This window comes from Typopeltis vanoorti, chromosome 11, assembly GCF_054136105.1.
Source record: "Typopeltis vanoorti isolate ZY-2024b chromosome 11, IOZ_Tvanoo_1.0, whole genome shotgun sequence".
In the NCBI taxonomy this organism is placed as follows: domain Eukaryota; kingdom Metazoa; phylum Arthropoda; class Arachnida; order Uropygi; family Thelyphonidae; genus Typopeltis; species Typopeltis vanoorti.
Window position 1 is genome coordinate 77,578,712 of NC_143559.1, and position 17,127 is coordinate 77,595,838.

A 17,127-nucleotide genomic window follows, 5' to 3' on the forward strand; every position below is an offset into this window, starting at 1 on the left:
ATGGCCATTCAGGCTTGGCTGACCATGTTTTGGACACCACCCACAGGGTATCATGGAAGAAAACCACCATGCTCCACCACAGCAAATTCAAGAAAGAGAGACTTTTCTTAGAAGCAGCAGCAGCTCTCAAAAACCAACCAAATCTCAATAAATACGGCTGCATTAAGCTTCCGAAGATTTGGGAAACACTCATCACCAGAGTTCCCACCTTACATTCCAGGCCACCTACTACTGCCCTCTAAGGGCAGTAGTAGGTGGCCTGGAATGTAAGGTGGATTACAAAAACGGGGATTACAAAAACAAACATTAATTGTTTTTGTAATCCCCGTAGATGTCCTAGTGACTAGGACGAAATATAGGAAGTATTAAATTCTATTTTAATTCTTTTAGAGTGTTGTAAAAAAATCCATTAAGCCTCCAACATGATGTCCTCACAGCACTTAAGCCTCTACACACGTTATCTTTATGTGAGCGCAGGGTATTAATAATGAATCATTTTGTTCTGAACATAAATCCATTATTCATTTATCTTTATTATTAGGTCTACCTTTTCTTCCAAATATTCTCGAGAAGAAATTTCTCTAGGCTTATGATTCATTTCTTACTTTGTTTATGTAGATCAACAAGAACCATCCTTTCCTTTTTTTTTTAATGTCAACTATTCTTTCTAATGATTCAAAAAAATTCCTTTACTATTATTTCTGCCTTTAGTTCCTTCAGTGGAACCAAAGGCACAAATAAGTTCCATTTTTCAATTTTTCCATTTTGAAGTCTGTCCACAGTGCTACTTCAAATTCCTCCCATTCAAGAAGTTAATCTTCATAATTAACAGCAAAGACTATAAGCTACTCCTTCATGTTTTGATCATTTATTGCCTCAGTATAACATCTTATAGTTATATCTGTTTTTGTTTCCTCCATCTCAGTAACACTAATTTTTTCAACATGGTATTTCTTTAATTCCTCTGAAGGTTCCACTTCTTTTCATTGATGCTTTTAACATTGATATTTTCATTCTTCATTCATTCTTGAATGGGAAGTTTTACCTGCATCAGCTTTTCACTGGTTTTCCTTGATGAATAGTGGAGGCTATGTTTAACTGGGTGGCATCCTAGTCAACGTGACATTTGATTATGCTATAACATTATACTGCATTTTGTGGTTTTATTTAAGTCACTACAAAATACAGGTTTTTTTCAGCTGAGTCACAAACTGCCAGCTTATCCTTGTTCTTTCATTATCCCAGTGGATATTGACAATTGGGTGCACCATGGAAAGGTCAGGATTGAACATTCATTCAGGAGCCTTAAAAAGCTCTTCACATTCCTTCCAATTATCTAGCTTAAACCCTTCAGCAACCCTGTAGAATTTTTGTACTGAATAATTGGTATTCAGGTAATTACAGTTTAACATAATTATAACTTTTATAAATCATGGTGAATAAAAATCAAATGTATTGTCAAGTATTTTTTTAAATTCAGATCTTTCAAGAAATGTTGTTTTATTTTTGTTTTTGTTTTGTTTTACTTTAATCAAAATCCCAGCTTCTCAATTAATCTACTCAGCCTATACTGCAGCCATAATTATAATAACGGCAAAAAAATAAACAAATAAAAATTCAAAGTAAATGCCAAATACAGAAAATTTGCCTCCTGCTCAAATGACAATTGTCTTCTGATCCCACACTAAGATTGTTGGCCACAACTTCAGCCTCTCCTTGTTTCCTCTCTCACAACCTGATGGTGCTTCGATAACATCACCTAATTCATCACCTAACATCATCACTTCATCTTTAGGTGATTAACATCACCTAAAGATGAGGTAGACCTCTTGGTATCACTCTTGCTCCACCTTTTGTATAGACAACTAAGACAGATCTCCTCCCATTGTACCACAAACTGCTTGCAGCATACCTCCTCTTATCTTTTTGCCAAAAGATATCAGAAAAATCCTCAATTGTTTTGATACTAATAAGTCCCCTCGTCCAGATGGCATCCTTCAGTTGTATTAAAAACGTTTGCTCCAAAATTGCCACCCAGCCTGTATTGCCTATACGAGCTGTCATACTCATCTAGCTAACAACACAGAAACAAGCCTTTATCCATCCTGTCCTTAGAAAGGGAGGTAAAATTCTGATTTTTGTCCCATTAATACTCGCATTAATACTCTCAAAAGTAATAAAGATGATCATTAATGGACAACTTTTTCATTACCTGTAGACTGATAATTTAATTAGTGATCACCAATATGAATTCTCATTCCCACCTCAGATCTTCTAAATAATCTTGCCCACATTTGGACACAAGCTATGTGTCCAAAATAGATTGGAGAAACTCTTGTGGAATAGAGCCTTCTTACCATGATGCCAACTTCCTCTTTGGTTACTCATTGCATGTCATGGTAGATAGTTTCCTCTCGTCCTGTCTCCCCCCCCCGTTTGAGAAACTTTGTAGCATTGAAACGGTTCAAGCTTCAAGATCCTTCATAACTCTTAAACACTGATTTCCTTACTATTTTCAAATGGATCAAAGGTAATTTAGTAAATTTCAGTGCTATAAAAACACAGGCCTGTCTTATTTTTCAGAAGAAAGATCTTGCTTCACTCTCTCTCTTACTTCTGATAACATTCTGATTTCTAGGCAAGGGCAATTTTCTCTTTTTTTTTTTTTTTGGGTTGACTTTCATATCCACCTATCCTAGTATAAATATATCACATCCATAACCTCTAAAAAACTTTGTTCTTTTTTGTTCAGAACCCTGCTTCTCTTCTGCATAACTCCTAACACTATAGATCCCATTCTCACCCCCTAGATTATTGTTATCACATCTAGGATGGCACACTCAAAACCTCTAAAGATGCTTGATTGTATCCAGAAGAAGGCAATCCACTTAATAATGATCCCCCTCTCATAGACTCATTCTGTTTGCTTTCTCATAAATGTCTGTTTTTGATTCTTATTGAAGACCTGAACAGCACAGTTAGGAAATATATCAGAAACCTGCAGAAATGTAGGGTAAAATTTGTAGGAAAAAAAGATAGGTTAATAGTACCTGTTGGATGCTCAAGCTATGGATTGGTCTTTATTAATACCACATTCGAAATAAAGGTCTATATAAATTTACATGGAGAAAACACAACAGATAAAAGCATGAATAGAATATTATTGAAAAACATGCACCAGACTTGTAAAAAGAAGGCAGAAGTGAACAGTTTTCAGATATCAACTGTAAACTTCATATAGAAATATTATTGGTTTAAACCTGAGAGTTTGAAAACAAGAATAAACCTTATGGACCAGTACCAAAATATGAAGGCTACATTGATTCAGCCAGGAAAGTGTTTGGTGAAGTTGTCCATGGTAGACTGAAGAAGGAGTTGATGATGATGATCTTGTGACTTCCTCTCTTTGAGAGGGGTGCAGCTGATTACTAGAGAGATAGTGACACAAGGTGGTTTCCCGTGAAATCATATATAATCATAGAATGGAAATCATATAGAAAGTTCTTGATTGGTAAATAGCATGTGCCATTAGAAAAATCAGAGAAAAAATGTAAGAAAACTAAATTATGTGTAGTTATAGATAAAATAAAGTGTAATAAGAAAAACTGGGAAGAATGTAGAAAATTTGTGAAGATATTCTGGAGGCTATTAGAAAAGATTAGAAATGAAAGGAAAAAGTACTAAAAAAGGAATTAGAAATGCTAAAGGTTACATAGAAACTCCTTGTAAGGATATTCTGGAAGTATGGAGTCATTGCGTTTGGGATGGCACATCCCTCAGAATAAGATAGTCAGCCAGAATAGTGACAAAAAATAACTGGGATGAGTACAATAATGATTATATTTCAATATTGAATTGCAAAATGATAATATTAAGTGTGGTTGAAGAATGTATTTTATTTAGATCTAGGCAGCTCTCTATTTGCTGGTTTGGTTGTTTCACAATTAATATTATTACAGAACTACAAAATAGATTAACTTAAATTAGAAATTAGAAATTTTATTAAACTGGTTTTTTTTTTTTATCATTGTTTTGTGACTTTCTTCACTTTAATGGCATATGTTTAAAAGGTGGAATGTGCCATGACAATATGACATTGTGCATCCATTCTTCTTTTTTATTCAAGAAACTTTGTAGGTAGTACTTAAATGATGTCACTGTTCTAGTGAAGATAATCTATCGAATTTCAGTGCAATTCAAGATGCAGTCCTGTCTCCTTAATTGGAAGAAAAATCCTACTTCACACTCTCTCTTAGTTTCGATAATTTTCAGATTTCTGATCATGATCAATTTCCACATCCTTGGCTGATTTTCACATTTATATGATCCTAGCATTAACTTATTACATCCATAACTGTCTCATCCTCCAAGAAATTTGGTGTTCTTTTTCATTCAAAACACTTTTTCTCTCCTGCTCAATTCCTAACACTTTATAAATCCAACCAACCTTAGAATAGAATATTGTTCTCACATTTTGAAGTGAATCATCCAAAACCCTTTTAAGAATTCTTGATTATATACAGAAGAGAGTATGTTACCTAATAACCCCTCTCTCACAGAACTCTCTCCAGTCATTTTATCATAAGGTGCTCTGTTTTTGCACTATCTTTTTAGTGTTTAAAATGTTTTCTTTTGAGTTTAAAGATACTTTGCTCCATTGAACTGGCCACTACCATTTCTCTGCTTTCCTCTAATCATAAACACAAGTAGCTACTGGTCAGTCTGTACACATTTCATCTCCAAGCATATCATACCAGTTTATCATCTTTCTGCATGCCATCTATCCATGTTTTTTGGAACACCTTCATGTACTGTTTTTCCCAATGAATATAGTCCCTATTTTTCAAGTAACTTGTTAATAGAGTCCTATCTCCTTAACCACTTGTTCACACTTAGCATTGTTGTGTTATAGATCAGCCATCCTCCTGTGTGTGGGAGGGGGGGGGTATTTTAAAAAATAGTTACTGATGACAATAGAATGCTTAGTAAGTGAGAGGTGAAATAACTGAATCATGAGTACAAAGCAAGCTAGAAAGGTGAGCATGATGAGAAGAAGAAATTGTCATATGAAGGGAGATTGGCTCTGAGTTAGTAAAGCAAAATCTAGAGAATTCTACAGTTATGTGGACAACAGAAGAAAAGACAGATATGAAATGCTGACTTTAGTTGATGGACATGCATGGGTGACATCCTCTGAAGTATAGTACGCATGTTCAGTGCATACTTAGCAGTGTATTTCATGTTTGGAGGAAGAAAGATGAGTGAGTGACTGACAGCTCAAGAATATGAAGTGTATAGAATTTTAAGTAAGCTTGATGTTAATAAGGCTTTGAGACATTGGTTTAGGGTATCACCATATATATTAAGGGAGTATGCAAAGGAACTAACAGTGTTCTTGAGCTGGTTGTTCACCAGGAGTCTAGCAATAGGGATAGTATGAAGAGTGGAAGGTAAAATAGTGCCACAGCATAAGGGAGCATCCAAATTAATGGAGAGAATCTTTGGAAATGGAATACAGAATTGGATTGATGAAAACGGGAATCTTTCCAGAGGGGCAGCATGATTTGGGATATGGGTTGTTTCAGTAACCTGGCTACATTGAATATGTAGCCAGGTTACTGAATGAGTGAATACTGCATGGCAACTGTTGTTGAAATTGTGAAAGACAGGGATGTAATAGTTCATTGGTAGCCTAGAAACCAGTAAGTTGTTTTGAAAAAGTATGACTGGCAGTGTAACACAGGATTCTGTTCTGCAGACACTGTTCTTTAACTTATATATTGGCAATATCTCATGGATATTGCCAATATCCATGAGATATTGCCCATGGTACAAGATATCCATGGTACAAGAGAATATGAAGGGGCTTCCCTTCATATTCTCTTGTACCATGATGTGGTATTGTTACAAGAGAATTTTGAATAAGTTGGTGTTCTAGGTAGATAAATGGGTATGTTAGTTCAGTGTTACTAAGTGTAAAATCATGCACTTTGGCCACAAAAGATGGGACAAGGTTTAAAAGAGAATTTGCCCCAGGAAGGGAATTAGGCAAAAGGATCTGGGAATGTTGATAGATACTGAGGTTCAGAGAATGCATTGCTGCCATAATGTAAAAGACACTAACAAGTAGGACAAGGAGATAATAGTTGCACTCTGTAAGGCTCTAATTAAGCCACAACTAGATTTTCCTGTGAAGATCTGGTCATCTGCATGCTTTAAGTGATAGGAAAACAGAAGTTAAAGAGATCAGACTGTCTTAGGATCCTAATGTTGCATAGATATAACCATATATATATGTGTGTGTGTGTGTGTGTGTGTGTGTGTGTGTGTGTGTAATTATGGACTTCTACTCGGTTGTTTTGATACATTTTTAAAAAATATAGATTTAATGACTTAAAAACCGAGGTAACTTATAAAGTTTTTTTATGAGAAAATACAACTAGTTTCAGCTTATAACAGCCTTCATCAGGTATTCATTAAAGGAAGAGAATAGTAATAAACATTGAAGCATCTAAAAAAACTGAAAATTACAGGTAAAAATTGCAACACATAATTGAAACAAAAAACTTTGTATTTTTTAAGTTGTTCTTACTGGTGCGCTATTGTTTATTGCGTGTGTGTGTGCAGGCTCTCGTGAACGCCAATATTGAATAACTGCAGTATGGCTATTTGGGATGTTATCAAATTGCTGTTTAAGTGTTCATGATTCAGGATGATTTCCCTGGATTCTTCTTTCGAACTCATCACCACAGCGAAAAATATTTTCTGATTTATCCCTTAAAAAGTCCTTAAAAAATACAACATCAGGACGTTTTTCACCACACTTCCAAAAATCCGTTCTCTTATCAGCCATCCAAAACCTATTCATCACAACCTAAAAGGTGTATATAAATTATGGTGCGATTGCAATATCCCTTATTTTGGACAAACCAACAAATCTATTGAACAACGTATCGAGGAGCATAAGAGAGACATCTCCTATAAAAGATCACGTGCAACTGCGTTGTCAAGTCATGTTCTTTTCTCAAACAATCCTAATGATAATCTCCAAAGTCACTCCATTGGCTGGGATAAATCAGAAAATATTTTTTGCTGTGGTGATGAGTTCGAAAGAAAAATCGTGGAATCCAGGGAAATCATCCTGAATCATGAACACTTAAACAGCAATTTGAGTTATAACATCCCAGATAGCCATACTGCAGTTATTCAATATTGGCGTTCACGAGAGCCTGCACGCACACACGCAATAAACAATAGCGCTCCAGTTAGAACAACTTAAAAAATACGTTTTTTGTTTCAGTGTTGCAATTTTTACCTGTAATTTCAGTTTTTTAGATGCTTCAATGTTTATTACTATTCTCTTCCTTTAATGAATACCTGATGAAGGCTGTTATAAGCCGAAACTAATTGTATTATTCTCATAAAAAACTTAAACTCATAAGTTACCTTGGTTTTTAAGTCATTAAATCTATATTTAATGACTTAAATATATACACACACACACACACACACGGTTACATCTGTAGAGAGTTTAGCCTCCTACAATGAGTCTTGTGCAGACAGAAATAGTATTAAACTGTATTCTGCATATATAGTGCAATATTTTTAGTACATTATAATGCAATAATTTGCATTCTTGAACCAGTCTTAGATTAAAACCAGGTAGATGAAATGTTGTTGTTGTTGTTTTCTCCCTCTTTTTCTGTTATAATTTTATCTTTATTGAAAAGAAAAATAATTTGAAGTGATAATAATTCTTCCTTGGTATCATGAAATTTAGCATCGTTGTTAAAAATGTATTTCATTTGGAATCATTTAATTTTATTTGATTCGCAAAATTATGCTGTTGCACATATGACAAAACCTCTTAAGGTTAAACACTTGTTAATAATGAATAGCATCACTATACAAGAATACTGCTACAAAACCCACTTTTTTTAGTGATTACCTGCATTCATTTCTTTACTAGTTTAGCAAAATGAACATATGTTGCTCAGCACATTTTCATCTCTCAGTTACATTATAAAAGTTAAAAGTTCGTTAATTAATTTTAATGATATTAAAGTTTTTAATACTAAAATTCATTACAACTTTTTAATGATGATCCAACCTATTAAAGTAACATAATTATCCCCTCACTTATCCCTCCCTTTTCATATTAGCATTGTGGGTATGCGCTAAAGGTAGATAACCTGAAAACTTTACTCTAGAGTTCAAACATGGTACTTTAAACCATTTTCATTTCACTCCTCTAGTAAGCAGGAAAACGGTTTTGCACTGAATGATGAAAATCATCTCACACCTAAAGATATTCCCAAGCATCTATGCCACAGTGGAATTCAAACCCATTTACTGGAAACCAAAGACCATTATGCAATGCACTTAACCAACAAGTCTTAACTTTGGAGATGTAGGAATAAGATAGAGACCCATTTTCTTTAAAAAAAAAAAAAAAAAGCATAACAAGGACTAAACCTATTTCAGTTCAACTTCAAAATTGTTGTAACACATGATATAAAAAGATTACTACTTAAAAAAAGAATTCACCAAATAAATAAATTCATCAATATGAGTATGGGAGTACTTGGAAAGTAGCAATACGTGGTCTCAATGTGATACAAACAGAACTTCTTTTGAGACAAAAGACTAAATCTAGACTATTTGTGGGCATAGCCACTGTGTCTGTGCACAGTCTAGTAAATTTAAATTATGTGATGATTGAGACCTTTAACACATTGTCAAATAAGTGTGCTCAGGCCAGCAGCTTGTAATTCAGATGTGGGCTCTGAGCCACCACTGAACATTTCATCAAATTGCAAAGTCTGTCAGATCTGTCACCCCCAAGGTGGCACTAAGAGAGCCAAATGGATGTTAATCCCTTAGGACTATAACAGATGTGGAAGCAAACAAAAAAACTTTTTTGTGGGAGCAAGGGGAAAAATATATTGTTCTCCTGAATTCATGAAGCCTTGCATTTACTAAACCATGTGGGCTATAGCATTGTATGTAGAAAATAATGCTCTCTGAAGGAAGTTCTTGGCATTTTTTAATGGCCTTTCATAAATGCCATACTGTTGTAGCACAAGGCTGCAGTTATTGTCCTACTATCCATAACTCCACAAGTAGTATTATCTCAAAAGACAGTAAACGTCACTTTATCTGTGGAGAAAGGAAGGAAAGAATTGTTTAAACTTTATTCACATATTAGAATGTTTTCATCCTGTCAGTGGCCACTTAGTTTTTAAGTAAGTCTTGGCTGAATTATTTTAGCCAGATGCTTTCTCTATCATTTGTTTTCATAGACTGCTTTTTTATCTTCCTCTGTCTATTCTTATTTTTCTTTCCTTGCAGAACTTCACAATATGTTACACTGGCTGATATATCAATGTTTTCCTTAGATTTTTGCCACTTAGTCTTTAAGATTTAGTTCTGTTTTCAAATGCTTTAATTTTTTACCCTATTAAAATTTGTATATTTCAGTTAAAACGTCAAGTGTTTGTAAAATTTTATTTCATTTTAAATTTACATATACCATTAAATTTTATACACATTTTTATAGCTAAATCTCAGTACACTTTTGGATTAGACCTTATATACTCTGTAATGTTTAATGTAAGTGAATTTGTTGAAATGATATAAAGAACAACAGTTGTAAAAGTTTTGTTATTTGACTTAATTGAACAGATACCTTAAGGCAGTATTTGCAACAATTAAGACAAGAATGTGGACTTCGACTGTGTGAAAAAGTGTTTGATGAAAGTGGAAAACCAAGCAAGGTAATTATAACTGGTTTCATCGAAGTATTGTCATATACCATATATTCCAGTGTATAAGTCAACTTTTCAGCATTGAAAAAAAAGTACTAAATTTTTTAGGTCGACTTATACGCCGAGTCAAAAATTGATTGCTTTCCAAGAAAAAACTAGTACATATCATACTCTGTTAAATTTATTAGCAATATACAAAAAGGGTAAATAAGTAAAAATATTTCAACTTATATCAAATTTATTTATCAAATTTATTTATAGAAAAAATTATTTACATGCTATAATTATTAATTTACAAAAGAAAATAGGTAGGTAACTACATAATTAAAATTTAATTTTCACTGTCTGAATGTATGAAAAGTTCATTGTACTCTGGTTCTTCTGGTATATCGTCATATAAATTGTATTCGTTTTCTCCATCAGATTTAGCATCAATTTTGCCATCATTGTAAACAAAATCATCTTCCGAGCCATCTAATTTGTTAGATATAGCACATTTTTTAAAAGATTTTATTACTGTATCTGGTTTTATTTCATCCCATGCTTTCTCTACCCATTCACACATAGTTACCAAAGATGCATGTCGCATTTGTCCTCCTTTTGTGTAACTTTTCTTTCCTTCTTGCATCTACGCATTCCACTGTTTTCATAAACTGTCTTTAAATGGCTTGTTTATACAAACATCCAACGGTTGCACTAGTGAAGTAAACCCACTTGGAATCACTGCCATATTGGTATTATTCTCTCTTAATAAAGATTTTATGCTCTCCGTTAAATGGGATTTGAACATGTCCCATACTAAAAGACTATTTGGATTTTTTTTAATGCAACTTGTTGTGTATTCCAAATACTTTTTATCCACAGCTTAACTCCTGCTTCGTCCATCCAACCATTCTCATGAACATGGACAAAAACGTTTCTTGGAATTTTGATCTTTGGCATTGTTTTTCTTTTAAAAATTATCATAGGTTTTAATTTAGTACCATCAGCCATACAAGCAAGTACAACTGTGAAACGGCTTTTTTCATGTCCAGTTGTTTTTAAAGAATAGCTTTACTTCCTTACAATTCTACTGTTCTATTCCCGATCATGTCAAACATAACTGGAGTTTCATCCATATTTCTGATTTAGACAATAAATAAATTTTTTGCTCTCTTTTAGCAATTATAAATCTTTGAAAACTTAATGACTTATCATCCACATCCTTTGGTAGCTTCTGTGCGATTTTCATTTTTAGTCGAAGCACTAAATTTTTCCTTTCCATAAACCGGTTACACCAACTCATTGTAGCTTAGAAGTTTTCGCTGTCCTTTTTATTTTCTTTGCCCCACTTCAAAGCAAATAAATGAATATTATTTCTCGTTATAATGAGTCCATTTTGGCGATTTTCTCGAACCCAATCCGCAACATTATTTTCTAGAATAGGCTATTTATAAATTCCTTTCTGTAATGCACACTTATTTTTGGCATTTTCATTATTAAAGTTTCATTTTTTCTCCAATCGCGAACTGGTTTTTCATTTACTTCGAACTGACGTGCAGCAACACAGTATTTTCTTTTGCAAATTTGATCACTTTGCACTTAAAACTCGCATCATATTTCATTCTTTTAAAAGGAGCCATTGCACTTTAGTTCACTATTGGTCAACTGGTCAATACAAAATAAAATTTCTTTTGCCAACTAGGTATTTTATATCTTTTGCTAAAACAAAGAATGGAAGGACTAAAAAGGCAGTTATGATCCTAGTGGTTGATGCCTGTATAAAAATTTTACTTAAAAACTGTCATAATTTTTATTTTTAAAGAAATTTTTTGCTCAACTTATACGATGAGTGCACTATAAAAACTCAAATAAACTCAAAAAATTCCAATATCGACTTATACGCCAGGTCGACTAGAACGCCGGAATATACGGTATTTACCATTCGTTTATTTTTTGCTTATCCTTGAACTTAATAGGAATATACTTAGGCATGAATAAATTGTCTTGTTGTACTTGCCCTTGGGGTGGAATATGAAAAATTATTCTATACTTTCTGTTTGAATACTAGGTTGGCATGTGCTTACTATCAAAACCAAAGCTGTGTAGCTAGGAGAACAATTTATTCGTTAAAGGTGTATTCTCTATTCTGTAAACTGATGAAAAATCCCACTAAACAAAGGTTCAAAAAGCTAGAGCAAGAAGCATTTCCAAGATATAGCCCCTTAGTGGTAAAAGCACAAATGTTGACAACCTTCAATGAAGATAGAAGATAGTGTCAAGAAATAACATAAATCCCTTTGTAACCAGAAGAACCACTATAGGATGAATGTACTTCACAGCAGGCATTCAAAATGACCTCCACTGCCAGCCAAGCAGTTGTTGAGACATCTCACCACTTATAGCCTTGCACACTTGCAAGTGCTTGTCTGGTATCTAATGGTATTACATGCATGTCCAGCACATTCCTGCAGTTCACCAGCACTGGGATATGGTATGCCATTGATCTCAAATGACCCTATAAATAAAAATCCACAAGATTCAGATTGGGTAACATAGGCTATGTAATTGGTCCACCTACCAACCAATCCATCTTTCAGGAAGATATTTTTGATCCTCAGGAGTGAAGCATGCTGGAACTCCATCATGCCTGAACATATTTCTCCTGTATGGGAATGCCATTGAGCATTTCTTGGCAGATGTTTTATACCAGGTTTTGCAACAAGTTATAATACAAAAATCCTGTAAGCCTGCTTGGCAAACATACATCCCTATTAATCTGTTTACAAAGATACCTGCCTTATAAATTGATGGAGAATTGCTGCTGATGTTATAATTGAATAACTGCATGAGGATTCTGATTAGTCTGCATGAAATTATTATGATAATTGAAAGTATCATCTCGACTGAACAAGCCTTTGTCTGTGAAAAGCACCCAAGAAAGAAATGATTGTAGAACCCACTGAAAAATAACAATTGACAATAATGATTGTGTTCTAAAAGTGCTTGAACTTTCTGGAAGTGGTATGGTTAAAGCTGATTTTCACACAGGACTTTTCATACAGCTGCTTGAGAGACACCCTCTTCCACTGCTAGTGCATGGATTCTGTGCCATTATATGCATTGTTTTCCTCAGCTTCCAACATCTTCACAGTTTTTTGTCCCCCTCTTTTATTTCATGGTGTAGAAACTATGTCACACTCAAAAAAAAGGCAGTGATGAAGAAGAGTGAACATTCAAGAGCATAAAATTCAATGATCCTCATGCTTTGTGTGCATTTCCATTGGCACATCCATAATCAAAATGTACATTGGCCATTTCAGTAAATGTGAATCCATCCCTCATTGCAAAATGCCACCATATGACTTTGAAACAATTGCTACTTGCTCAGGACTAGCCTGTTAGGCTGAATGTAACTCCAGACAAGTCTCATGCGATTCTGGTTGCTTACAGTGATGTGATTCATTGAGTTCAGCTATATGCTTTGCTTGCTGATATGCTGTTGTTATTATTTGTGCTGCAATTACAGAGATCTGTCTCTCAGAAATGCAAAGGTTTCTGAATTTTTTTCATTAGTATGAGGTGCAGGGTATGCCTTTAACATGACACTTCTGCATCGAATGGTCGCATTTTCTCAAAGCTTATACGCATGTTAGTTTTTGGTAGAATTTTATTTGTAAAATTAGCATTTCTATTAGCATTTCTGTATCTATATATATATATATATATATATATATATTTATAGAAATATATAAGAAATATATAAATAAGGAAGACCAAGATGTAGATAGATTGATGCAGTTAGAAATTCCTTATAAGATCTAAAATAAGCAGCTGACAGTGTTAGAGTCCTGCCAGATAACAGACTAATTTGGAGGAAAATTGTTCATAGGAAGTTAGTGATAATGTAAACTTTTCGTGTAGCACCATCATAGTATTCCATACATCCCTTTAGATACACACCAGGAATTTGATGATGATATATAAATATAGAAACAACTATTTGAAGAAAATAAATAGAAAATGGGCAGTAGATTTTGAACTCTTAAAAATTGAAAAGTCTTTGAACCCTGAAGTAGGTGCAAATTAACAAGTAAAGTAAAATGAATAGCGGACCACATAAAGTAATACTGGTTTGACTGGTATAGCTATAAAAGTTGAAATTTTTATGAATATTCAAAATATATTGGTTACATTTTTACAAATACTGACCTGCCTTGTACATCAGTTAATAGTTTTCAGGACATGAAAGAAGCATTTTACTTTTTTCTATAATGACTGTACGTATGTAGTTTAGCATATGATTATTAATTTTTCATTAATAACGACTCAGTCGTAAGCAGAAGAGAATAAATTAAATATAGTCTTGTATATATATTTTTAGTGGTGGATTTGTTTTGCCAAAAGAAGATTTATGGACAAGAGTCTATCAGGACCAGGACAATGAAAATTTATAAAACCATGTGTAAACTTTTGGTGCTAGATAAGTAGCAGTTGCTATATGATAACCGTGTACACAGATGAATGGTGTAAATGATTTCATAATAACGGAAAAAAATTTTATAATTCTTCCGAAACTCTGTACATTTCATGACCATTAAATTATGAAAATTAAACTGTGTATGCAATAATTTCTTCAGTTGATTTTATTTTCTCTGAATTTAGCATTTCATAAAAGAATGGTTTCTTAGTTTTCTTTGCTCTGCATAATGATAAGTGATATTTTTAATATTCATCAAATTAATGCAACCAGATAATTGAGAATTCATTATAATTCAGAAAGCTGGCCAAAGATAGCAAATATAGTATTCTCATTATAATTCGAAAAGTTGGCCAAAGACAGAAAATATGGTTTTATAACAGAATATCTGGTTTTTATTTATTTATCTATTCTTCTTATATATATATATATATATATATATTTTTTTTTTTTTTTTTAAAGTGTTCTTAACTGATAATAGCAGTATATCTCATGAATAAATTAAGGATGCCAAGAAATTATATTCTTGGTTTCTTTGTTTATCCAAGTGTAAGCAAAGTTTGTGCATGAAGTAACTTCATGACAGGGAAACTCGTATATAGAGGCTTCACATCAATTGCCTTAGTATCCCATAATGCAATGCACATATCCTTACAGACGTATAATGCTATGCATTATGGGAAGCCAGACTGGTTTTGACCTTTATTAAGGTCTCATCAGTGGGAGTTGAAATAATGCAGAAATCATATTTTCATATACAGACTCTCGACTATCCGGCCTAATGTAGTGGAAGGGCAGGCCGGATAACACAAAAGCCGGATAGGCCAGAGTTCTAGGCCTACCTTTTCACACAAATGTGAAAAGGTAGGCCTAAGTTGAAAGAGTCAAAACATACAATTTTTAGTTTTTGAAAAAGTCCTCGATAGATGACTGCTTCACTCTTTTAGCCCTCTTCCGCGATGCAATGTCCCTCCACGTATGCAAGCAGATGATATCAGCTGGCGTCACTTCCTCCTGCTCACTAATGTACTGCAGTGCTGCCTCAATTGTCTTGAACCCTTCCGAATGTGGGATGAAATTTTTCCTGTCATCTAAGGATGCCTCCTCCTCCTCCTCTTCTTCCCCCTGTGTCACCATTTCCACAATATCGTTGTCAGTTATTTCATCAACTTCATCGTTTGACATCCATTCTGTAATGTCCTCTGCATTGACATCGTCACAGCTCGGTACATTTTTGAGCAATGAAACAGGTTTATCGTTTTCATCTTTCACTTCGGTTTCATACACGGGTTCAAGGTTGAAATGTCCACCTTCATGGTCCAAAAGAATTTTCCAAGACTTTACAAGTGATATGTTTTGAATCTCTTTACTAATAATTTACTAATGTAACCAGGAACAGTGGCAAACGTATTCCGCACTTGTGGACATCCGATACACAACTGACGAAGCAGGGAAATCCGCACTTTGCATGTCTCAACTTGTGTTATGCACACGGCACATAGGAGGATTGTAGCAGATGCCCGCTTTCAATGCCTTGGCAAAGTAAATTACAGTACGTATTCCTCGTGTTATCATGGAGAATTACTGTATTATTATAATTCTCCGTGATAAAATCCGGGCTCTGGATAGTACGGAGGCCGGATAGTCGAGAGTCTACTGTACAAGTAGCCAAAAAGTGTCGCACCTTATTACTAAAATATTCAGGATTAGAGATAGATGTTGAAAGTTTTCCCCCTTGGTTATGCTATCAATTAAAGAAGAAATTATATTCTTGGTTTCATCCTTTATCCAAGTGGTAGCAAACAAAGTTTGTGCATGAAGTAACTTCATGACAGGGCAACTCGTATAGAAGTCATGTATTTGTATATGGAAATATGACTTCTGCATTACTTCAACCTTTGTTTGCTTATACTTGGATAAAGGATGAAACCAAGAATGTAATTTCTTGGCATCTTTAATTTATAATATAACCAAGTGGAAAAACTTTCAACATATCTTACAGATATTCCACGTATGTCCATCATATGCTTTCTAACTTTTAAATTGTGATAGATTTTTTATGAATTTTGATGCAGAAAATGCTCTCAATTATAACTCCAAAATCCAATATTTGTTCCAGATTGGGTAGTTTGTTCTACCTTTTGCATATGGCAAGAAATCTGTTCTGTATTGTAGTTTGTTTGTTTCTTTGTTTGTTTGTGTATATGTGTTTATATTAAGAAAACACAAAACTTCAATTCTTTTTAATTTTATTTTACAGCTATACAACTTATCTAAGTATTAAGAAACTTTTATTAGTTATTGCACACTACACCAGAGATTAATTAAAACTGACTAGTTTCACAAAAATCTATAAAGGGCTTCATCAGGGATTTTTATGGAAGAAGTGGAGAAAGTAGTTGACATTAAAAATAAATTTATAAAAATCCTTAGAAGAGCACAATTCAACATAAATGTGACTACAGTGATTTGTGTCATGTGTTACCTATCTCTCTGTAGAGTTTGTAGGTAATTGTTGAAGAACTTAACATCTGATATGTCAAGAGATCTGAGTGGTGATCTCCAGACATTATTTAAATCCTTGGTTTCTGTTTAGGGAGCTATGTGAGTGAATTACTGCCATTGATTCCTTGATTTGTCTAGAAAAAAAAGTTTTCTTCTAAATGGAGCATGATTTAAAACTAGCCTGAAATTGTCTTTCATTTGTGTTCCATGTCTCCTTTCTGTTAATTCACTCTACCTTAATATAAATTTTGTGTTAGCTGCTCAAATCTGTACTGAATATTCTGTTTTTGGAAAAAGGAGTATCTGTTACAAACCAAAAAATTGGAAAGGGGTTTGAAGTTCCTCCTTAAGTTGATCTTCTTTATTTATGATAGAGATCACTTGGTTCTTAAGGGT

General features: G+C 33.8%; 1 protein-coding gene across 1 annotated transcript in view; it reads left to right on the forward strand.

Annotated features, from left to right (window-relative positions):
- Window positions 1-14,362, forward strand: part of LOC150101766 (actin-related protein 2/3 complex subunit 3-like) — a 61,637-nt gene extending 47,275 nt beyond the window's left edge. The window contains exons 6-7 of the mRNA XM_090400429.1: window positions 9,685-9,776; window positions 14,131-14,362. Coding sequence (XP_090256555.1) covers window positions 9,685-9,776; window positions 14,131-14,193 — 155 coding nt within the window. The 3' untranslated portion in view covers window positions 14,194-14,362. The remainder of the gene's footprint in view (window positions 1-9,684; window positions 9,777-14,130) is intronic.
- The last annotated feature ends 2,765 nt before the right edge of the window (window positions 14,363-17,127 follow it).